Consider the following 25,783-nt stretch of genomic DNA (forward strand, 5'->3'; position numbering starts at 1 on the left):
GCATCGCCTGTTTCGGGCACAATGACTGGAATGAGAGGATGATCCCTGCTTTGGCATCGCCTGTTTCGGGCACAATGGCTGTAATGAGGGGACGATCCCTGCTTTGGCATCGCCTGTTTCGGGCACAATGGCTGTAATGAGGGGACGATCCCTGCTTTGGCATCGCCTGTTTCGGGCACAATGACTGGAATGCGAGGATGGTCCCTGCTTTGGCATCGCCTGTTTCGGGCACAATGGCTGTAATGAGGGGACGATCCCTGCTTTGGCATCGCCTGTTTCGGGCACAATGACTGGAATGCGAGGGTGATCCTTTGCGGTCGCATCGCCGCAGTCGCGCCTGGAAACACCTGGCGATGAGTGTTGCGGCGACGACGATCGGGCCAAAATGTCTGCCGCCCTGCCGCAGTCGCGCCGGCAAAACCACGTGTCGCAGGCGAAACGCAACAGACCGCCCCGCCGGGGGAAGGAGATCCCGATGGACAGGGGACTGCATCCGCTGGCCGGAGGGATGTCGCTCGATGATGCTCATAACCGAAGTCGGGCGTCCCTCGACGTTTCTTGAGCGCAGCGCACAGAGAAGGCCTCGTTCTCTCGTTCAGGTTCGCACGGGACACTGCAAAGTGACTTCGGGAGAGTTCACATTTTTGTTCTCGTTCCCGGCAAGCGTTAGAACTACGCTGAAACTCAACCGCTCAGTCCGCAAGCACGGCACAACCCTCACTAAGCCCTGCCAGGCTCTTTCCCCTTTTTATTCCACTGCCTAGTTCCTTACAGTAGTCTAGCATCACTCAGAACGCGTCCACAAATTGAAAAATTGCACTAGAAAGCATATCATCACTTTGAAACACTAAACAAAAGCAATATGTTAAAAAAAATCCTGCCTCAGGAAGAAAAACATCAGTAACCAACAATTTTGAGGCTGATTCCTACGTTAGGGGCTTCGACTTAAGCCATCGGCGTTACCGTTGAGACTCCCCTTTTTGTAACGCACCTCAAAGGAATATTGTTGTAAAGCGAGGCTCCAGCGCAGGAGGCGGCCATTTTTGGGAGAGATGGTCTGCAGCCATTGGAGAGGGCAGTGATCCGTCTCAATGATAAACCTCGAGCCGGCTAGATAGCATGACAATTTCTGAACGGCCCACACGAGACACGCACACTCTTTCTCGGTGGCGCTATACGCCTGCTCACGACTGGACAGCTTACGACTAGCATACAGGACGGGGTGTTCTACTTTTCCATTTTCCCGTTGGCACAGTACAACGCCCATGCCTCGCTCACTAGCATCGCACTGAACAATGAACCCTTTTGTATAGTCTGGCGATCGTAGCACAGGCTGGCTTGTTAGGGCACTCTTTAGGGCGCTAAAAGCTCTTTCCTTTGTCTCGTCCCAGACGACTGTTTGAGGCTCTGTCTTTCTTAGAGCATCCGTCAGGGGAGCCGCGATATCAGAGTACCTAGGGATGTACCTCTGATAGTAGCCGGCGACACCCAAGAACGACCGAATATCGGTCTTTGTGCGCGGTTGCGGAAAGTCTCGCACAGCGGCCACTTTTATTTCAGAGGGGCGGCGACGACCCTGACCAATCACGTGACCGAGGTAGACAACCTCGGCCTGTGCTAACTGGCACTTAGGAGCCTTGACTGTCAAGCCCGCTTCGCGCAGGCGGGTTAGCACTGCCCGCAAGTGTGCCATATGCTCAGACCAGGATGCGGAGAATATCGCTACGTCGTCTAGATACGGTAAAGCGAATTCTTGCTGTCCCCGCAACACTTTATCCATGAGGCTTGAAAAACAGTATGGCGCGTTCTTCAAACCAAAACTCAACACTTTAGGACGGAATGTTCCCATTGGTGAAATGAACGCCGCATACCTACTAGCCTCTTCTGTAAGTGGAACCTGCCAATAACCCCTGACAAGATCTAGGGTGGAAATAAACTGAGCGCTACTAACTTTCTCAAGGCGCTCCTCGATGTTAGGGATCGGATAAATTTGATCCTTAGTGATGGAATTAAGCCTGCGGTAGTCGACGCAAGGACGAGGTTCCTTGCCCGGTACCTCAACTAAAATCAAAGGGGAGGTATAATCACTCTCACCTGCCTCAATAACACCGAGCCGTAGCATTTTCTTTACCTCCGCCTCCATAATATCGCTCTGGCGGGGTGACACCGGATACGCCTTGGATCGTACTGGCTCTGGGGAGGTAAGTTCTATATCATGAGTAAGTACAGAAGTCCTACCAGGCCTCTCAGAGAACAGACCTTGAAACTCTTGTAATAGCTGGTGTAGTTCGGTTTTCTGCTCGGGCGACAGCGGTGCTTTACTGATAAGGTCACTAATGACTTGACCGGTGTCTTCCCTGTTCGTCACTGAGCCTAGTCCTGGAAGCTCGACCGGAAGCTCTTCAGGAACGTTTATCATCATGCACACCACTGCTTCCCTTTGTCTATAAGGTTTGAGCAGATTACAGTGGTAAACTTGCTGTGCTTTCCGCTTTCCTGGCAGACTTACCACGTAGTTAACGTCCGACAGTTTCTGAACAATTCGTGCTGGGCCCTCCCACTGCACGTCTAGTTTGTTGTTTAGCGATGTGCGCAATATCATGACCTCATCGCCAACCTCAAAACGACGGGCCCTGGCTGTCCGATCATAATAAACCTTGGCCCTCTGCTGGGCCTTTGTCATTGCTTCACCTGACAACTCCTGTGCCCTTCTTAAGCGTTCGAGGAGCTTAAGCACGTACTCCACCACGACTGGGTCGTCGCCCCTACCTTCCCACGATTCTCGAAGCATGCGAAGCGGAGATCGAAGCGAGCGACCGTACACCAGTTCAGCTGGCGAAAACCCCGTAGCCGCATGCGGCGCGGTTCTTAACGCAAACATCACCCCAGGCAAACACAGCTCCCAGTCAGTTCGATGTTCAAAACACAACGCTCTCAACACGCGCTTCATGACGGAGTGGAGCTTCTCAACGGAATTCGACTGTGGGTGGTACACTGAGCTGTGTAGCAGCTTTACCCCACACCTTTCGAGAAAAGTTGTCGTCAAAGCGCTAGTAAACACTGTGCCCTGATCTGCTTGAATTTCTGCAGGAAAACCAACTCGCGCAAATATGGACAGTAGTGCATTAACTATCTCAACTGAGCTGAGTTCTTTAAGCGGCACTGCTTCAGGGAACTTTGTCGCTGGGCAGATCACAGTCAAAATGTGTCTGTACCCCGTGGCTGTTACCGGCAGAGGTCCCACAGTATCAATAACGAGCCGTCTAAAAGGCTCCGTAATGATAGGTACCAATTTCAACGGCGCCCTCGATTTGTCCCCTGGTTTGCCCACCCGCTGACAAGTGTCACATGTCCTCACGAAATGGTCTGCGTCCCGAAAACACCCTGGCCAATAGTACTCTTGCAAGAGACGGTCCTTAGTTTTCTTAACTCCAAGGTGTCCGGACCACGAACCCCCGTGTGACAAGCGCAACAGATCCTGACGATAGCATTGAGGCACGATCACCTGATCGAACTCCACTCCTCTGCGGTCTAGATACTTCCGGTACAGGACTCCACCTCTTTCCACAAAACGCGCAGTTTTCCTGGCGATACCTTCTTTGACATTGCAGCGCACGTTTTCCAGGCTGCCATCCTTTTTTTGCTCGGCTATCAAAGCCGTCCGGCTGACTTTTAGCAACCTATCAAGTCCGTCTGACGTAGGCGCGATGAGCAAATCAGTAGATAGCTCTTCTAACTTTCCCGCGTCGGGCGTTTCCTCTCCAGTATCTGGCGCCTTTAACGTTACAGACTCAAGTTTATTCAGTTCGGGCGTGCTCGGAATATCAGCTTGCTGCGCCTCTGACCCTTTTTCGTTGTTTGATAACGTCGGCCCCGCAACTACCGCCTTTGCAGCGAGCTCCCGAACCTTCGACCTGGTTAAGGCCTGAACACTAGCTTCACCAAACAAAAGCCCCTTCTCGCGCAGGAGGTGATCGGACCTGTTTGAAAATAGGTACGGGTACTGGGGTGGCAGCATAGATGACACTGCCGCCTCTGTCTCAAGCGCTCCGAAAGGTCCTTCAATAAGCACCTTTGCTACTGGCAGACACACGCTATGAGCTTCCACGGCTTGCTTGATCCACGCGCACTCGCCCGTGAACATATGGGGTTCTACGTAAGATGGGTGAACTACATCCATCGTAGCTGCGGAATCGCGAAGCACTCGGCACTCTTTCCCGTTCACGAGGAGGTCTCGCATGTAAGGCTCGAGAAGCTTCATGTTCTCGTCAGTGCTGCCTATTGAAAAAAACACAACTTTTGGTGTTGTTTCCGGACACTGCGCCGAAAAGTGACCCGGCTTCTGGCACGTATAACAAACGCCCGCTCGCCTCATCTCGAACCGCTTTCTGCGTTCGGCTTCGGCTGCCGCCGTCTCCTTAGGTTCGGTCGCACTGCTTCCACTCGCATCCGCACTACGCGTGTTCCCCTTTGCTCTCATGGGTGTGAACTTCGGCCTCTCGAACTTCGAGCCAAATTCACCCTTTTGACCATCCTTAGCTCCGCGAGCCCGACGCGTCACAAACTCCTCGGCTAGCTCAGCGGCTTTAGCCACCGTACAAACGTCTGGCCTATCCAAGACCCAGTATCGCACGTTCTCCGGTAACCGACTATAAAACTGTTCTAGCCCGAAGCACTGCAGAACTTTATCGTGGTCACCAAACGCTTTCTCTTCTTTGAGCCACTCCTGCATGTTCGACATAAGCCTATACGCAAACTCTGTATATGACTCACTTTTGCCTTTCTCATTTTCCCGAAACTTCCGACGGAACGCCTCCGCAGACAGCCGGTACTTTTTTAGCAGACTCGATTTTACTTTGTCGAAATCCTCTGCCTCCTCTCTATCCAAGCGAGCGACTACGTCGGCCGCCTCGCCGGGTAACAAAGTGAGCAAGCGCTGTGGCCACGTTTCCCGAGAGAACCCCTGCTTCTCGCACGTTCGCTCAAAGTTAACCAGGAACAAACCAATGTCCTCTCCAAGCTTAAACGGCCGCATCAGGTCAGTCATTTTGAACAATACTCGTTCTCCTGCACCGTGTGCCTGACTTCCATTACGAGCGCGTTCCATCTCTACCTCGAGACGCTTCATTTCCAAAGCGTGTTCGCGCTCTTCTTTTTCTTTCTGTTCTTTAAGTTCACGCTCTTCTTTTTCTTTCTGTTCTTTAAGTTCGCGCTCCTGTCTTTTTGACCTCTCCTCAATAGTCTCAAGGCATTCCGACAGCTCGTCATCCTCAGCCTCTAACTCAAGAATAGCCTTTAGCAGTTCAGGTTTTCTTAGTTTGTCTGAGACATCCAGACCCAACTCTCTTGCAAGCTCCAACAATTTCGGTTTGCGCAACGACTTCAAATCCATGGCTGCTCTGAATGCTGCTTTCTCTACTGCTTACTATTGTCTTGCCGCAAACTAACCCGGCAGCAACGACAACCACAATTACCAGCTCTGTTTCTGACACTAACAAAAGCCTGGCAAAGCTCAGAAGAAGAAAGTCCCGCACTCACCAAACCTCGCAGGCAGGAATTCCGCGCAGTCGTTCCGCTGCAGGCAACCAGTCGTCACACAGGGCTCGTTGCACTGCTCCCGGATCGTCGTTGAGCTGCTCAGCATACCGTCAACTGCATCTCTTCGCTGCTGGCCTCCGTTGTCGCGATCTCACCGCTGGCAGACAGTTGTTTGAAGTCGGAGGCGATCTCACCGCTGCCAACCAGATGTTTGGATCGGACTGCTGGTACGATCTGTTGGGAACTCGGCGCTGACGCCCGTGGTTGTACCTGGGTCGCAAGCCCCAAGGGTAGCGTTGGCCTGGCGGCCTGGGGTACAACTGGAAGCATCCGAAGGTCCCGGCAAAGCATGAGTCGACTGGTAACAACAAAACAACTGGTTTATTTTAACATCGCAAAGAGTTGGCGGTCAGGTTTGACCGAAGTAGAGAGACGGGAGAGCACTTCACTCAACAGAAGAAATCGGAGCCCTCCTTTTGGCGTCCGGGGGCAGCTGTTTTTATACTCTCGCAGTTGAGGGCAAGAAGGAACCCCTCAAAAGACGAGCACGTGAATGAACAATGGGCTAATGGTGACGCACACTGTCGTAGCGATGCCGTCGCACCATGTCGAGCACGATCTCGTAGCACCCTGTCGAGCACGATCTCGTAGCACCCTGTTGTAGCGCTGCCGGTCGGGCACAATGACTGTAATGAGAGGATGGTCCCTGCTTTGGCATCGCCTGTTTCGGGCACAATGACTGGAATGAGAGGATGATCCCTGCTTTGGCATCGCCTGTTTCGGGCACAATGGCTGTAATGAGGGGACGATCCCTGCTTTGGCATCGCCTGTTTCGGGCACAATGGCTGTAATGAGGGGACGATCCCTGCTTTGGCATCGCCTGTTTCGGGCACAATGACTGGAATGCGAGGATGGTCCCTGCTTTGGCATCGCCTGTTTCGGGCACAATGGCTGTAATGAGGGGACGATCCCTGCTTTGGCATCGCCTGTTTCGGGCACAATGACTGGAATGCGAGGGTGATCCTTTGCGGTCGCATCGCCGCAGTCGCGCCTGGAAACACCTGGCGATGAGTGTTGCGGCGACGACGATCGGGCCAAAATGTCTGCCGCCCTGCCGCAGTCGCGCCGGCAAAACCACGTGTCGCAGGCGAAACGCAACAGCGGCGAGAACCTATGAGGTCGAGCATTATTTCTTTTTTTCAATTTCGTGCCAGAACCACAGCGCTTGGCAACGCTATAGTAGGGGATTCATAGATTTCTGCGTACTTTCCAGTATCTGCATTTATTCCTGTGTGTTTGTGTGCAACGCAGATGAGCGAATTCACTGATATTTTCGATGTAATGAAATTATTTTCTGTTACCTTCTTACAGTCTGCTTTTCCTACTTGATGAAAAACATTTAAATTCCAGATAGAAATACTTCTATTCGAGGTTATGACATTCAATAAAAAATTGTAATGGGCGTATACTAGCACAAAAGGATATCGGGTATCTTATTTATTGTTTATGAAGTATACTGCTAAATACTGCTGTTAAGTATACTTCTTTTAAGTTGTATGCATTTTATTCTTGATCTTTCCTTGTGTCTTTATTGTAGTCATTGAGTTCCAAATTAGAAGGCGTATTGTATGTTGTTCTGGGGCGCATAAATGCACAATTAAAACAGTTCAATTCAATACTTTCCTGTGTAACTCCAACATGACTGTTGCAATCAACTTGACTTGGCTTGACAAAAGAATGCCTTTATGCTCGCACCTTCTCACACTGTACTGACCGGCTTAGCAGGTGAACTATCTTGCGTCTTTATATGGTGGCCTGTAAAACAATGTATCTCAGGAATGATGACTTTGTACACCTGAATGGGCAGTCGCGCGAGTTTCTTGGAGCGGCAACTGAACCGCCCGGGAAAATCCATGTGCATGCAGTGAAATTGGTTTCCGAGTCGGAGATGGTGACACGCCGACATGTTATTGTCCGGACGACTACACATGACGTCACAATTGGCATTTCTCTCGCTTGACGTCTCCGTTCGAATTCAGAGACCCTGCACATTCTGAGTGCCGCCACATCGCGACAATAGGTTATAGAAAATGTTAATAAACGGCTAACGATAGCCTCCGCCTGACGTTCTCACGTTTTTTTTTTTCTCTTCTTCTTCTTTTTGACGTCGCGAGGATCTATTGTGGCGACTTCGACAAGGCGTCGCTCCCGGCCGTCTTCAGCTTTTGATCGCTTTCCAGATTTACCAAGGCTCCTGCCTCGCTTGCAGAGATCGCTGTATGCTGTAGGTGTAATAGGAGGGCTACGCACCTAAATGCAAATGCCCTTTCGCCATTTAATTCCTGCCCCCACTCATGGAAGTCTCGCGCATGACATTTAGCTGCATTTCAGCATAAAGTCTACACAAGACAACAAAACACTAAACTGAAACGCCTTTCAGCAGTAAGTCTGAGTAATCTACATCGCCACCAAAGTATATTTACGTGCATAATTGGTGGAGACGGCGGGAAAAAATTGTTTCCACACAGCAGCTAGAAACCAGGCGCAAGAAAGGACGTGGCAACATACACACAATACAAGATGCGCGATATTACAGGATATGATCGTAAATAATGTCGACTTCGAAAATTCGGGAAAAATTCAAAGAGAAAAACAGTCGACTCACAAGAACATCATTAGTAAAGCGTTTTTTTTACACTTGACATAAATCTTAATGTGTTAGTTTAAAATAGTATTTGCTATATTTAATTAGAAAACAATGAGCCAGTGTTTGAAATCCATAACCGATGAGGGGCGTTGAATAATCAGTGTTCAGTGTGTAGGTTGAGGCGAGATGAGGTATTCTGGCGAAATATAGCAACATCAGTTACGCCAGATGGCGCGCATATACGCTGCAGACGAGGGGGTCAGAGCACATCGGGCAACTCACAGCGTCGTCGGGTTCGGGGTCCCGGACCCATGTTTCAGAGGCCGCCTCAGCCTGAAGCCTCCAGAGAGAGACTTGCAACACCCGGGTGATATCAAAATGAAGACAGCAGGCACACAGTGGCAATTATAGCACGCACGTGTGTCCCGTCTGAGAGGAGGTTTTCGGACAACGAAAAAGGAGCAAAGATCAGGGGCAGGGGGAGCCACATTTTGATTGGCCTGAAGGGTGGCATAGTTGGACGGCTACACATATAGTTGCGTGTACTTATGCATGTATAGTTGGCGTATGGACTAACAAGTTAAGGCATACTGCAGTCACGTACTAGTTAACATATCAGTCAAAACAACACAACTGCTGTGTTGGGACAGCGACGAAGCAGCAATGCCAACAAGAAACGGCAATATCACATAACATACGAGGTGACAGAACAAGTAAATGAATGAATAAGACTCTTATTTCAAAGAAAGGCACGGCTCTCGGCGTGTTGGGAATTAGGCGAGAAAGGGTGCGGGTTAAGAGATTTTTAGACTAAGTGCATCTTAATCTCAGTCGTTGTTCGTCTGGCATACGTATGTTGACCCTTATACTGCTCGAACAGCCCTTTTACGATAAGAAGAAAGACAAAAAAAAACTTTTTTTTCTTTTAAGAATCGTTAGTATTGGCCAAAAGCGCCGTTGTCTGGTTCTATTGGCTTTTATTCTACCCGCCGCGGTGGCGCAGCGGTATGGCGTTCTGCTCCCGAGCAGGATGTCGTGGGTTCGACTCCTCGCCTCAGTGGCCGCTTTTCGATGAGGGCGACATGTAAAGACGCTCGTGTACTTTTATTCACGCGCCCATTAACGAACCGCAGACGATCAAAATAAAACCGGAGTGCCCCACCGCGGGCATCTCCCGTAGCGCAGTGTTGATTTGGGGGCGTTAAAACCCCTGTGCCAGTCAAGGAAATTCTCTCTCTCGCACACACACACACAGACACACAACCCTCAATGACGTGTTGCATGAGTTGCTATGGCAGTTTTGTATAATGGACGGAGAATGAAGTGTATAGAGTACGTATGCTATGATCATGGAAGCTAAGTATGGACGGCTGGGCTAGTTGGTCATGCCGATCATGGAAGGCCTTATGTACGGCCATATAGGGATATATATATATAGTCTGGTGAGTGCTTCCACCAGGGTTACTACGAGCGGAAGCAACACTTCTGTGCCGCCTATGGCTCGGCGTGGCATTCGTTTCGCAGTGGAATGGCCGACACCCCTACTTGCGACACCTGCGGCTGCGAAGAGACGATCGCGCACCTCCTCTGTGACTGTCCTTGTTACAATGTGACAAGAAAGGCGCTCGTGACCGCGCTCGAAAAACTGGACAATCGCCCCTTCACAGAGGAAAAAGTTCTATAGGACACTGGTCCAGACGGGTTTCGGTACTCAAGGCCTTAAGGGCTTTGCTGATGTTTTTAAGGGCTTGTGAATTGTGCGACCGCCTTTGACTGTTGTAGCGCAGAGCATCGCGTTACTGTGTGAATTTTTCTCGTTTTTTTCTATTCTTTCTCCTTTTATTCCCCTTACCCCTTTCCCCAGCACAGGGTAGCCAGCCGGTATTTACACTGGCTAACCTCTCTGTCTTTCGCTTCCCTTTTGTCTCCCTCTCTTGTGAGCGCTTTTAAGTGCGTTCTTACTCATCACGTTTCTCGATTTCCTGGGGTCTGCTACCACCTCCCTTCGGCGTGAAATTTTCAGGCCGAGGAATTCAAGATGCCGGCCCCCATAGCAAATCGATATAGCAACCCAATTGGTGATTGATTATTGAAGTCACTGTTATATTCAAGATGGTCGCCAATTGATGGCGTCACTGATAAATTTAATATGGCCGCCCCCGCAGTAAATCAATAGCAACTAATCTGTGTTTGGTGACGTCACGTGACTGTGACGTCATAATCCAAGATGGCGGCCAAATTATGGTGCCACTGATGGCGTTGTAATCCAATATGGTGGATAGAAGTGAATCCACGTGATTATCACGTCATAATAAAATACGGCGGCATAGTTTGGGAATCTCAAATCCAAGATGGCAGCTAACTTCGGGTTCCAATAATGACGTCATAATCCAACATGGTGGCTAGAAGTGAAACCACGTGATTATGACGTCATAATCAAAGGTGGCTGCATAGTTTCGCAATCTGACGTCCAGAAGATGGCGGTCAAATTCGGGTGCCAATGTTGACGCAACGGTTCAATATGACGGGCAGAGGTGGAACCAAGTGATTATGACGTTATGGGACGAAATGGCGCCATAGTTTCGATTCCCCAAATCCAACACGGCGGATCTTGGTGTGACGTCATAGCCGAGATGGTGGCCACTAAAACTCACCCCCAACATAGATCCTATACCGGGGCAGTAAAACCGTCCCGTTACGGGACCGCTATACATACATACCTACATTTGTTCCGCTATATATACTCAGACAACAAGGGGTAGCCATCCGGTGACAGTTGTGTACCGAATTTCGTATTTAAATAAAGCTCTATGGGTGGCGGTACATAAATAAAGCCACGATTAAATAATACATAAACATTGTATACATGGAATTACTCATTGAAACCTACACAGATCGCACCGAAAGCCGCATTCTAGGCCCACCTTGACCCCACAAACAAGCAGATTCCGATTTCGGACGTATCTTGAGAGGTTTGTAACTCGGCAAGGGGTAGGCGTATACTAATGGAACCGATACCAAACGATTTGCCTTGACGATATCTATCAGAAAAGACGGGTAGATTAACCTAATCACGTGAGCGCTTTTCTAATTTGCAATATGAAATTGCACTTGTAGTCATATATGGCAGTATATATTCATATTGAAACGTTCCGTACGCATTCCAAAAATTCCGTGTAATTCTTATGGAATGTTTGCTGGATTTATACGGAATCCATATAGATTCTGTAAGAATTATACGGAAACACGCGAAATTATTGGAATTGCACACGGAACGTTTCAATAGGAATGACCTCATGCGTACCCACATATGGCATTATAAGGCATTGTATGCAGTTATACGTGTCAGTATATGGTCTTACTTGCACGCTTATACGTATATGTTCATATATAAGGCATACAAAGAAGCCATATATGTATAGCATTTCCATCTAAGGGATCTTCTTATTATTTCCCCCCCGCGGCGCAGTGTCGGCCAATTGCGACAAGGGCTTCATGACCATCTCGGTTCTGACCGAGGAGCCCTTCAACGGCATCCTGCACACCAGAGACACCAGCGACCCTCGGGGCATCGTCAAGGAGCTGCGCCGTAGCCCCTGCATCGCCTACGGCACCGGAGGCCTCAACACCTCGCTGCGGATCTCCCTGTTCCCGGGCCCCGACGACGCGCTATACTGCGGCGTCAGGAAAAAGGTACGTCGGCAAAGATAGAGAGAGAGGGGGGGGAATGCAGGGAGGTTAACTAGAGGCGAGTTTTCGGTTTGCTACCCTGCAAACGTCCGCCAAAGGGAGTATACAATATCGCTAAGTATGGACAGCTGGGCTAGTTGGTTATGATTAGCATTAGTATACAATTAGCATTAGCATGAGCATACAATTAGCATTAGTTTACAATGTTGGGCGTATACATGTAGGACTTGTCGTCGGCCTAGTTGGCACACGTTTCTTTCTTCTTTTCTTTTTAAAATCCTGGAATAAACGGCACAGGAGAAGACGACAGTACTGTTGCCAGCTTGGATTGTGTTGTTGTTCGCAGTAGTTCATGCGCAGCGAAGAACAACGTTAACAGAACGAAGTGTCTAAAGGTATACGACGCGCGAACATTTACTAAAAGATACGTTCAACGGATCCCTCCATATTTATTTCCATGACGTATTTGGTTGATCTTAAAGATACGGCGGATCCATAAGGAGAAACGTCCTCCGCAAAGTCGCATCCCGCGCAGCTTCACACTACCTTCAGAATGGTTAGAAATGCGTACAGAACTGCGCATCGTACACGCAAACTTTGCCATCCTGACGTGTGTCGTCACCAACGGGACACGTCGGATGTGGTACTTGCATGAAAAAAGAAAGAAAACTGCCGGATTCGTCTAGGGTACCTGTAAAAAAAAAAGAAAGTTGAAGGGATACGTCGGATGTATCTTAGCCGGAGCCTTAAGAGAAACTCCATTCTGCGATTTCAAAATAAAGAAGCAACACATGCGTTGATACACATCGTCCCCATTTCACAGCGAGACTGTATGTGGTAGTTCCACGACATTTTTTTTTATTTCTTTAATTTTTCAGCGAGGGCAACGGGCGGACAGCGTGTTCTATACCGAGGAGGCACGGGCGCATTATACAGAGCGGCATCGGCGCGGCGTGCAGGGGCATTTGTCGAATACAGCGGACAGTAAAGAAGCACTGAGCTCCGATGTAGTGAATCCTGTGAATATACTTCGGCTATGGCGAAATATACTTGTTATCAGGTATACAGGGAACCGCTTCCACAGAGACACAGAGAAGCAGGTTTCGCTTAGTTAGACCCACAAAAGTTCCCATGGCTATGTCGACGAGTTATTCAAATTTTCATGTACTTTTTTTAAATATATACTTGTATTCGGCGGCGTCAAGACTAAACGCTTTTGTGCTACTGTTTTGCTGTTTAGCATGTGACCTTTGACACCCCGTGACAGGGTAATGTTCGGTAAATGTGATGACTAAATTCACTACTCGCGAAGTCACTCACGTACTCCATTGCATACCTTGTTTGTTTGTTTACGCGCGGGAACGCTTATTCGGATACCCTCTGACGTCTTGCCGAGTTCGCACGTAGCCCCTAAGATCAGTGGCGTATCCAGCAATTTTTTTTTTTTCAGCTATGGGAGGGAGAGCGCGCACTTATTTGGGGGCCGGAAGGGTGAGGGTACGGGGGGGGGGGGGGGGGTGAGCAGGCCTCACACTAGCAAAGAAATTTCGGTGAGGGGGCTGGGGGTGGGGCCAAGCGCCGGTGTGCCACCCCGTGGCTACGCCGCTGCCTAACGTATTGCAACAACGTAGACGTTACACCTTTATAATCACAACGTAAATTATCACGCGCCTACACATAGTTGCCCAGTCGCTTTTCATCGCTTCAATAGCGATGAAAAGCTATTACCTCGGCTTTGCGTTAACGCCTCTGTCAGTAATTAGCACCGCACACTGCATTTCATGTTTTGTCCACTTATTCACCTAATCTTGTAACATCTGCGCGTGCCGGGGCATGGCTGGTTCCAATGTGTTGCCATGCTTCGTTTCTTTCCCGCAAAAGCGGAATTTGTAGTAAGATGACGACCGTAGATTCCAACATCCATGCTGCAACCTCGCTGCCGATATGGCTCCGTTACTCGACAGAATGACACGCGCAAGACTAAGGTGTCGCGAGAACGTGAGGCCTGCGTATGGCGCAGTAACCGCTCCCCCCCCTCCCTTTCCTATGCGCTAGGGCGACCTAAAATGCTCGACCGATACCAGTTTAAAACATATCGCGTTAGCGGCTGATGTTATCTCGATGGCGTCGCCCAGTGGTTAAGAGATGGTAATGCATTGCCGGCAGCAGGCTTGGTGTGAGGCAGGCGCGCCACGACAGGCACCGAGATGCGGAAAATTAAAAGCGCGAAAGATAGAGCGGCGAGATTAAGCAACACACTTCGTAAAGCACAGAGGGAGGAGCGGCTTGCATGATGCGTGCAGGCGGGCTTTTGCAAGCGCCACCGGCGCGATGCAATTTGGTGGTCGGATAAAAGCTCGTGATTTTTTTCCTTCTTTTTTTTTTTTGTGACGCGTAAGAACCGTGAAGCTACTGGCGCGCCTTCATCATCGGAGACATCGCACCGGTGGGATGTATGAGCCGCCCATAATGTGTGTACAGCGTGCTGTATGTAAATGTATATCGCATGTTTTATTTTTTTTTTCTGGGGGGGGGGGGCATGTAAGTGTCCGTATGGTACATAAAGCGGAGACTAGACGGATCACCTTCGTATATCCCAGACCTCGGCGCTCAAATTAAACGGCGTGGGCCGTGCTTAGAATGACTGGATTTAATTACACCGTCTTTCGGACGTTTTTCTGCTGCGCCTCCCACTTGCACTGATATGGCTGACGGCGTGGAAACGTAGTCTAGATTACGTCGGCGAGTTCAGTGACTTCGGCGTAGTTCCGGCTGGTTTACAATAACAAGGACGGCTGTGCACTCCAAAGGTACAGGGCCATTAAATGCTATTTATTTATTTATTCATTTATTTATTTATTTATTTATTAGTAGAGTAATACTACAAACACGACTGCGAATTTCAGCGAGATGGATACCACAGAAATAGAAGGACACAAGCTTTCCCAAGCACGTGAGCAATTCCGCTTAAGCAGGGCCACAGATCACACTTGTGCACCAGACGAAAGAAAAAAGTTACTCGGAAACTACACCCAAAGCAGAAGTAAAACAATCGTGCAAGTACAGGTTACCAATAGCAATATCCAACCAATACAGTATTGAAGTAAACACGTGTGAAGACCTAACTTACAAGGAAAAATTCAAATTAGTTAGAGGGCAGTTCGTTTCAAGAAAGGCAGAGATGTCGGCCTGAGCTATGGCCTGGTACTCTGCAATGAAGAAAGGCGAGGTGGAAGAAGAGGAGCGACGAGGTCAATAATCAGGATGATGAAAACAAGGAAGTACTTATATGGACGTCCACTACGTTGCGACGCATCTAAATCCGTGCGTCAAATGAGTTGACAGGACACGAAGTCAGCGCGTTTTCTTGAATTGTCATCAGCAGCTGCGATTTTTGTTTTTCGTCCTTTACTGACGTCAACGTGTTTTTTGTCCCGGATAGCCTACGACGCATCAAGGAAGACAGATAAAAAGCCAAGTCTTTTAACAGGAAACGAAGTCAATGCATTCTGAAGTATAAAATGTCATCGGAGGAACATGGAACATAGGTGGACATGGACGGCCAATCGTTAAATTTATCCATGAAACAGGACTAAGGCTTAAAGGGACACTATAGATGACAACGCTACATCAGTTTAGAATGACGAAGTAAGGTTATAAATCTTTGTTTTCGTTCATTCGGCTAACAAAACTAATGTCTGCGGGGAAAACAACAACATGGAGGCCGAATATTCCTTTTTTTTATATCATGCCGTAGCACAGGCGCAGCGGTACAAGTCAGTATGACGTCGAGCATTTTAAAGTATTTTCTCGGGTTCTAGGCCCGTTTGGAAATAGAAAAAAAAGGAAAACCTTTTCAAGCGTGTTACAGGGCGGGACGTCGGTTGCTTTAGAATAGAATGTAATGCGAGAACGGTTCGAAAAGTGCTGCGGGAGGCCGGTACGTCCAATCTTTTCTTCTTTTCGAGCAGGTGGGCGTGGTGTTTCTTTTAGGAGACAATTGCTAGCCAGCGTTTCTTTAAAAATAATATTTCTGGCGTTTTACGTGCCGAAACCAAATTACGATTATTAGTCACGCCGTAGTGGGGGGGACTCAGGATTAACTTTGACCAAAATGGGGTTCTTTAAGGTGCACCCAATGCACGGTCCAGGATCGTTCTTCTTCTTCTTCTTCTTTTTTTTTTTGGCGTTTCGTCCCCAATCGAAGAAGTGCCGCCGCGGCCGGGACTGGATACCGCGACAACAGCGCAAAGCCAAAGCCACTATATAAGCAACCACGGCGGACCCTCTGTAGTGTTTGTATATGTTTACGTGATTAACGCTAATAATGAACAACAACTGCGCGTTTGCTTCGTTGCATTTATCAGTAAGAGCGGACCCGTCGAGCGGTCACGTGTATGCGTAATAGCCATTGCTTATTGCAAGTAATACAACATATATTGCCTAAATTACCGCGCGGAGAACGGCACCGTGTATGAACGAGCGATTGCGAAGAGGCGGCGTTTCTCTTCCACGGCCGTGGAAACGGATGGGCTCTGATAGACTCCTTACGGACTGCATGAGACAATGTGCTTATTTCGTGAAAACAAAGAAGAAGAATTAAGCGCTAACACATTTACTAGACACTTATTTCGTTTCCTTATTTTCCTAAAAAAATCATAATAGTCTTTTAACCGCCCGATTCATGGCCAATATATCCCCTAGAGTATAGACAAAGGAATGTGCCGTGTATAGTGCCAAGCTCGAGTCCCGTTGAAGGTGCAGCGCCGCATTCAGACTCTCTCTTTGACGACTCGCCGACCGAATCAACACACCAATGGCCGATCATGGGTGAGTAACGGGGGCATCAGTGTAAATATGACGTTGAGCCCTGTATAGCTGCCGTTCACAGGCTCTGGAGCGAATTATGCCAACGCTGGACCAGGAGTATTTCCCTTGCTCTTGAACCCAGGCACGAGAGTGACAATAGACGAGGAAGGAATTTTCCACGCTGGTTCCGTCGGCATAGAAGGGCTTTGGTAATTCAGCGGGAGCAAGCTCCGCACTACAGGACCTCTGTCTGAACCAAGTGGATGACCCGACACTTGTGTATTCGAAGAAACTCCTGCTGCAGAAGCACTGGAACCGACAGGCGTCTGCTTTCTGCAAGTGTTCCTACATTTGATGTGTTTTTCGGTAGGCCTACACACCCTCAGGACTCTTACTTGCGCACCAGTGAGCGTTTTTATGTTCGTTTGGGAAGTGCCCTATAGCAGAGGAAGGCTGTATCGCAGCAAACTTTCGCAGAGAGCTGTATACATGCGTAGCAGAGAATTCACGCAGCAGCCTCCAGTGTTGCTTGATGGCATACGGAAGATGCTCGCGTACGACCTCCCAGAGGGGGTTGCGCCATTACGCTGAGGAACAAGAAATTGAGCTCACGAAGGGTTTGAACCCGCGCACTAGAAAGCGGCGGCGATGGCGAAAAAAGGTCAGTTTCTCCGCACGAACGCGGTTGTCCAGCCACCAGAACAGTAGAATGGAAAGCAACCACGTCAACACACCGTTGCGGCTATGGACACGCATGCATGCCGTCCAGCTCACAAATGCAGCGTGAAAGACCGTGTTTAAAGGCGATGCAGCCACGGAGAGAGATAAAGTATTAAGAGAAAAAAGAAACAATCAAGTGTCCGTTTGGCGGGCTCTTCGTGTGTTCCGAAAGCTCAGCGAAAAATACAAAAACGGGCCTGTTACGAAACGAAACCGAGGCTGGTCGTCGTCGAGATGGGCGTTGTTCTCGGCTGCAGAGACGTAAACGGCCGCGCAGAACAAAAGAACGGCAGGAATAGCACACAGTATACGAGCGCGTGAGCGAATGCGTGGCAATAAAAAAAGCGCAGTGGCATAAAAGTGGCGCTGCTGGCGCAACGCGCGCGCCAAATGCAGTCGCCACGTCCTTGCACGAAGCGCGCGCGCACGGTCGCGCCGCGGTAGGGAAAAGGAAAACGCGCCGTACCCTACCCAACGGTGCTGTTCCCGCACCCGCGGGTTCGCGTGACGCCAGTGGAGAGGAGGATGCGGCGGCGGCGGCGGCGCCGGCGGCCATTTTCCTCTCTCGGCGCTGCTGGCGGCGCGCGGGCGTCCCCGTCATTGTTTTCCACACACACGATACGGAGGACGGCTTCTCCGGCCGCGCACGCTTTCTCGCTCATTTCTCTCCGATTCTTTGTTGTTCTTGTTGTCGTTGTCGTCGTTCCGTTATTTTGCTCTTTTACTTACCCGCACCGCTCGGACCTTTGCTTTCTTACGCCCCCCAAACGAATGCCCACTCACGACTCTCGAAGTTAACGCGCGCGGGCGCGCACTGGGCACCGCGGCCTCGTGGCACAAATCGACCTGTTTGTTCTTCCCAGATTTGCTTGGTCCTTTCTTTTCTATTTCTCTCTCTCTCTTTTCTCGGCTGAAGGCTACAAGTGCTGACAGATGGCGCAGCGAATCACGAGAAAACGAGAAACATCTGAGGCGAAGAAAAACAAAAAGCCGTCACTCATCGGTTCGCGCGGCAGAGAAAATTATTAAACAAGAGAAACACCAACGCGCGCGCTGAGGAACGTGCGCCGAAGGACGTTCCGCGTAGGGGCACGCGTAACGTGAAAATGGCGAGATCGTAAATATACGTGAGGCACGTTGCGTAACCGGCTCCGACACGAACGAGGCCTGTGTCGCGGCTAGTTACAGTCGCTTTGAGAATAGACAGGGTAGGCAGGGCGGCCTACTGCGAAAGGGGTTACGTAAGCTTAATCAGCACCTTTGTAACAGGTACGCGGATATGCCGACGTGCTGGCGTATGTAACTAGTAGCGCAGTACTCTCCAAAAACAAAGGGCGCATTAAAGGTGTGACGTTAATCTATCAGAGGAGTAGCTGTATGTTACATATACGACACATTTTTGGAGTACATGTGCTCTACACACACCCAACTCTGCCTCTTCCGGGCACTAGAGTACTTCCAACTGATTTGTGGAATGGGCATAACTGCAGTATATAGTTGTGATTTTACCCTATTGCAGCTGGTTAGAGTAACTGCAGCTGGCAGCGCTGATTTTATTCTGTTGAACCTTATTAGAGTAACTGCAGTTGTGCTTATTGTAACTCTATTGCAGATGGTCGAGGCAATTCCTCCTACTTGTAAAATAGAACAGCAACTGAAAGTTTCTTTCAGAATTTACAAGTGCAGGGACGTCCAAATTCAAATGAGTGTGATCATGTCTACGTACGTAGTAGTATTCATTCCGAACTATTCAATGCACTGCACCGAAGTCAGAAGCGTAAACGTTCCCTCCTAGCAACGTACAACTTTTGCGTGTATGAGGGTGCCTTTCAGGTTTTTGACATATATACAGGGTGATCATCTTTAAATTTGTTGAATTTTTAGAAATCGCCTGTGGCGAATGACATAATTATTGTCCTTGAGCTGGATTACTCGAAGAGGCGGACATTCCTAGCACGATAAATCCAAACACTTATTCAACTAATTAACCAAAAGCCATTGACCATCTATTAAATTAATTACTTTACGACACATATTGTAATTTACGAATTGTAGCCGGTGAGCTTGCAAGATATATCCACTTGAAATGAATTTCCAGGATGACACCAGTTTTGAGATATTATTTCCTAAAGTGTGGAACAAAATTCATGGGCGTTCTAGTTCACTTCTGTGCTTCAGTGCACACAAGAACGTTTTGTTAAGAAAGTAAGATGAACAACAGTGCGTTTTTAGGGCAAGTTTGATGGCGCATATCTCAAACTGGCGTCATTTTGGAAATTCATAACCCGCCGTGGTTGCTTAGTGGCTATGGTGTTAGGCTGCTAAGCATGAAGCCACGGGATTGAATCCTGGCCACGGCGGCCGCATTTCGATGGGGGCGAAATGCGAAAACACCCGTGTAGTTAGGTGCACGTTAAAGAAGCCCAGGTGGTTAAAATTTCCGGAGTCCGCCACTATACGGCGTGTCTCATAATCTGATCGTGGTTTCGGCACGTAAAATCCCAGAATTTTTTTCTTTTTGGAAATGCGTTTGAAGTGTATACGCCTTGCAAACTCACCGGCTACAATTCGCAAATTACAATATGTGACGAAAAGTAATTAACTTAAAAGACGATCAATGGCTTTTGGTTAATTAGTTCAATATGTGTTTGGATTTCTCGTACTAGTATAATGTCCGCCTCCCTGAATAATCCAGATCAAGGACCAGAATTATTTTATCTGCGACAGGCTACTTTTTTTAAAAATTCGATATAACTTAAATATGATCAACCTGTACAGTCTATAGACACGCATACTGTTGGAGCTTGGAATGAACCGCGCATGTTCAGTCCAGGCACCAACACTGTACTTATACAGCACAATTCTACGAGACAGGAATAAGTACAGTTCCGTAAAATGTGTCATCCCTGCGCTTGCGATGTCTAAAACAAGCTTTTAATTACAATCATTTTACCAGCAGGGGTGAATTGCTAGATGTATAGGCCATAAATTCTGCAATAGGCAACTGTAACGCTGAAAAAGAAGTGGCGTATTATTAATAGCTAAATTAGTTAAATGTAACGCAGATAAGAATGAAGCACAAGTAGCGAAATACTTGCACGTTTTACTGAATTTAGACCAAGTCCTAGCAACGCACATATGCTGAATAACGAGCACTCTCTATAGCTGGCCAACAAATTCATCCATGAGCAATAGGAGACCGCTTGCAGGCAACGAAAAATTAGCTTCAATCTGCCCGTTCTTCTCGCACAAAAGTAATGGTTGAAAAGGCGCACTACTGGCTAGCAGCCTGCAAAAAGGATTTAAACAAAGTTTCGCTTGGCAGTATGTTCACTTCCCCATGCCACAATTTATAGCGAAAAACACAACAGTGAACCAAACCAAAATTTGGTTTTATGACAAAAAATAAACGAGGAGGCATGTCAGTAAATTGTTCCCGCAAATATATTAATCAATAATATTGCGATCTATGTACTAAGAAGTGAAAACAGTGAATATGTTAAATAAAGCGCGGAGAGCGGACTTTTTTGTTTTGTTTTTGGCGAACCTTTTCGTAAATCTCGTACGTACGACTGCTTGAATATAAACCGAAATGAGGATGGCCTTTAACGCTCATTTTTCCTCTTGGAGCAGCGCAAATCACTCGAAAGCTTGTGTACATACGGCTCAGAGCCTCCTTCATAGACGTCGTTTAAAGCATATCAAGTGTTTCGTGGTCGTTTTTTTTTTTTAGTTAAAAATAAAAATGTCAACGAGATTCGCTGTCTGTCACGAGCAGACGTCACGATTTCGAAAGAGTAGCGCGAGTGCCAGCTGGGACAACTGTCACCACTCGTCGTTGACATTTTACGGCTAAGTCACCTCAGCTGCTGATTTGTGAAGTCTTTAAGAACAGCTATCTCGCGGGAGGACGCACCAATACAATTACGGAGAACTCCTAAAGATGATCAGCTTTCTTTTTTCCGATATGGGAGTGGAGTGGGAGGGGGTCTCCTCGTATACAGTTTGCACACCAAGCCCACAAGAAGAAGAAAAAATATTCGGAAGCAAACAGGTGATAAACTGTTGAACGCACATTTATTGTAAATGAGACTTCGTTGAGCCACTACGTGACTACTAAAAACCGCGGTACACATGTTGTACCTTTCAGCGGTGTCGTCAGGGCTAAGCGAAATTCTGTGTCTGCGCTTCCCGGATGAATTCCAAGAGGCTGTCCAGCGTTTTTCTTTCGCTGTGCCAGCCGTCCCGTGCGGTGAATCTACGCGCGGAAGGAATGCGGTCGCTGCTACACAGCGCAGTCGTCGATCACCCGAGATCTCCCATAAAAAGTACGCCAGGTTTGCTTGTCCTTGTAAACTAACAAATATGGTCCTTCGCAAAGCACTCCGTAACAACATTCACTGTGCAAATTGTTCGACATCTACACCGGTGACGAGATATGCATTTCTGTCCGGGCAAAAAGTCCAATAGAGTCCAAGGGCCAATAGAGATAGAAGCAACAGAAGCCCGAATCCTTGTTCGCTACTCCTCACGTCGGCGTTATGCGACTGTCAATAAGAGGGGAGATATAAAGAAGAAGAGAGAGACTGTCACATAGGCACATGATGTCAGCGACAGGCAGTTGGCGCATTCACAAGTTACACGACAGGCCCGTGTCCTCCAGCAACGTGGGAAGGTGCCCGAAGGGGCAGCCAAGGTGCAGGTCGGGAAGCAGCAGTTGCGACTCCGAGACCGCATGAGGGTCCCACGCGTCGAAATGACGTGTCGAGAGAAGTCCTCTCTTTGAAGAAAGCGGGGTATTAGTAGAAAACATTTATTCTTGAAAATAGGACGAACGGTCTTCAGGCCGATCGGGGCCCCTACTCTATGGCTCCGCTGGCTTGAGCTCTTGTTGCGTTTCGCCTGCGACACGCGGTTTTGCCGGCGCGACTGCGGCGGGGCGGCAGACATTTTGGCCCGTGCGGCGTCGCCGCAACGCTCCCCGCCAGGCGTTTCCAGGCATGTTCCGATGCCACGTGTCTTCATGTGCGTGTGTGAGTGTATGTGCCATTGTGCCTGAACCAGGCGATGCGACAGCAGGGGTCATCCTCCCCTTACAGTCATTGTGCCTGAACCAGGCGATGCGACAGCAGGGGTCATCCTCCCCTTCCAGTCATTGTGCCTCAACCAGGCGATGCGAAAGCAAGGGATCACCCTCTCATTCCAGTCATTGTGCCCGAACCAGGCGATGCGACAGCAGGGATCACCCTCTCATTCCAGTCATTGTGCCCGACCGGCAGCGCTACGACAGTGTGCGTCACCATTAGCCCATTGTACATTCACGTGCTCGTCTATTGAGGGGTTCCTTCTTGCCCTCAACTGCGAGAGTATAAAAACAGCTGCCCCCGGACGCCAAAAAGGAGGGCTCCGATTTCTTCTGTTGAGTAAAGTGCTCTCCCGTCTCTCTACTTCGGTCAACCTGACCGCCAACTCTTTGCGATGTTAAAATAAACAAGTTGTTTTGTTGTTACCAGTCGACTCATGCTTTGCCGGGACCTTCGGATGCTTCCAGTTGTACCCCAGGCCGCCAGGCCAACGCTACCCTTGGGGCTTGCGACCCAGGTACAACCACGGGCGTCAGCGCCGAGTTCCCAACAGGTCGTACCATCGGTGCGATCCAAACACTCTGTGGCTTGCCTCCTCCGAGCTGGATAGCAAGGCCTCCCATCCCTCTCGCGTTGTGGTTTTGCGCGTGTTGTCTTGAGGTGCCTTGGCGCATTCCCACGTGATGTGATCCAGCGTGGGATCGGCCCCACACCACGGGTCCTCATCTGGCATATCGCTCTTTATCTATTTTGCGTAGGAGATGTAGGTAAGGGTAAGTTTCGGTTTGCAACTTCCTCCAAGTGACTTGTCCCGCTTTGCTTAGTTTCCTATGGGGTGGGGCGAATTTAATTCGAGCCCTTTTGTAATATTCGAGCATTGCCGATCGGCTCCAGTCTACCGGTCCGGGTTCGATGCTCGCTTCACTGTCGGGGCGCCACTGGTATGTTGCGTGCGCAGTGGCCACCACGCGGGCGAGTTCATTTCCCCCGATGCCAGTGTGACCTGGTATCCAGATAAGTTCGATTGTGTCAGGGTCCTTGGTTTTATTTACTATCTTGGCGGCTGCCATGCAGATCCTGCCGCTTCGGTAGTTTCTACACGCCTGCATGGAGTCCGTCAAGATGTGGGCTTCCTCAGTTGCGTTGGTGCGCGCCGCAATACCCGTAGCGATGGCTATCTCCTCGGCCTCGCAGATGTTGTAGGTCCGCGTTTTGGTGCTCGTTACTTGTTTGTAAATGCTATCAGTCACTGCGGCTGTAAACCATCGTCTACGCGTTCTGCGTACGGTGGCGTCAGTGTAGTATGTGTAACTCCTGCCCTCGTATGTTTTCTTATAGTGGGGCAGAAACAAAGATGCTCGATTATTTCGGCCTCGCCGCACGCTGATGAGGCCAGGAATGGAACCAGGCCTTTACTCTACATCCGGGATGCCGTCCAGCAGGAGCAGCCGATCCCCTTCCCCAAGGCGCTGAGTCGTGCACCCTAAAGGGTTGCAGGAAAAAGCGCTTCTTCTTCTTTACGATCACTCTCTCTCTGTCACTATGAGCAACATTGCGCTCATCAAAGTTTCGCTCCGGACGAAAACGAGAGAGAGAGAGAGAGAGAGAGAGAGATAAAGAAAGAAAGAAAGAAAGAAAGAAAGAAAGAAAGAAAGAAAGAAAGAAAGATGTTCTGCTTTTCTCTGCCAACTCATTTTCCAGTGAACAACTTGCCTTAAAGCTTCGCCAGGCGTGGATTGTGTTCGCTTTATATCGGCACCTCGACACCCTTCGCTCACCGCGCTTTCCCGCGAGGTTGTCAAGCGAAGTCTTGGACTCATTTTTCACTAAAGGCGTTTCACCGTCTTTTAACTCATATTTAGGATGGATTTAGAAGCAATAATAATATTGAGTCTTAAATTGCATGTTTGGGACAGCAAGAACGCCAGCCTTACCGTGAGCAGAGTTTTAGTGAGCAAAAAAAAAAAAAAAAAAAGATGCACAAAATCAAACAAGCTTGGCGCGACCTCACCTTGAAGTTCCCGCATTAGCAGCCCCTGAGGTCCGTCATAGACTTCGACAGTATCTGTTCGGAAGTGCGTGGGTAATAGCAACGGAAAATTAGTTCTTCGGAAAACCGCAAGATGGAGGAAGTTTCATGGGAGATAAAAATTTGTTTATCTATCGGCGATAACGCACGAAACAACAAGGAAACTCACAAGAGTTTCTCAGGGGAAAAAAAAGCAGCTTCGCGATTGAAGAAAAACCCGTTCTGGTGCAAGGATCGAACCCGTGACCAACGCCTTTCCGAGACTGTCGCCCCAGAAAGCAATCTAATCTGGAAGCAACATATAACAACAGCGTGATCTTCAGTACTGAAGAGAGCGCTGGGGATCAGAAAGCAAAACGGGAATAGCCTATATTCTAATCGACATTAAGAGAAATAAATGGAGCTGGTCAGCCCATGTAATGCGTAGGATGGATAACCGGTGGACCATTAGAGTTACAGAATGGGTGCCAAGAGAAGCGCGGTCGAGGGCGGTAGAAAACTAGGTGGGGTGATGAAATTAGGAAATTCGCAGGCGCAAGTTGGAATCAGTTGGCGCAGGACAGGGGTTATTGGAGATCGCAGGAGGAGGCCTTCGTCCTGCAATGGACATAAAAATTGATGATGATGAATCTTCAATAATGTATGAAGAACTTTTCCAAAATATCCAAGGACTCCGTCTAGCTTGAGAGATCCATTTGGATATATATATATATATATATATATATATATATATACTTGCAAAAAAGAAGTTGAATAAAGGAGATTGTATTCTGTACCGTCACACTGCTGCGCCGGCAATGCGGTTTGAGCACAAAATATACGAAATAAAACTTTTGCCTTCATTTTTCTGGGCTTATAACCAAACATTTTCAGCCGAATAAACGTAAATAGAGTTTTCACAATACTTAACCTGTCTAAACAAATGCACATGTACATGGCTCTTGAGTGTGCCCTTAAGTGAACGTAGAAAATTAACGGCCAAAAGAGATGTGCACTAAACAGCCCTCGCATCGGCCCATGAACGAGATCGATAGTAAACCTTTGACGTGGTGAACGGAGCTGTTGTCTAACAAGATGCCTGTCACTTGTCCCGCAACGATCACCATCTATCTTGCGTACATTTCCTTTCGTTAAACTGCGTGCGCTCCCGATACACTGACGTCACGAACGCCATGCTTGCCTGTGCACATTAGCGCGACATAAGCGTCCGTGACAGGTATAAGAAGCGAGCGCAGGGCTTTAAATAAAGAAGGTGTGCGCGAGATT

The 25,783-nt window shown here is 48.6% G+C and overlaps 1 protein-coding gene across 1 annotated transcript in view; it reads left to right on the forward strand.

The window, feature by feature from the left end:
- The window catches only part of LOC142557014 (uncharacterized), a 171,485-nt gene that overhangs the window by 104,620 nt on the left and 41,082 nt on the right, over positions 1-25,783 (forward strand). The window contains exon 3 of the mRNA XM_075668550.1: positions 11,655-11,878. Coding sequence (XP_075524665.1) covers positions 11,655-11,878 — 224 coding nt within the window. The remainder of the gene's footprint in view (positions 1-11,654; positions 11,879-25,783) is intronic.

This window comes from Dermacentor variabilis, chromosome 9 (assembly GCF_050947875.1).
Source record: "Dermacentor variabilis isolate Ectoservices chromosome 9, ASM5094787v1, whole genome shotgun sequence".
NCBI classification, from domain to species: domain Eukaryota; kingdom Metazoa; phylum Arthropoda; class Arachnida; order Ixodida; family Ixodidae; genus Dermacentor; species Dermacentor variabilis.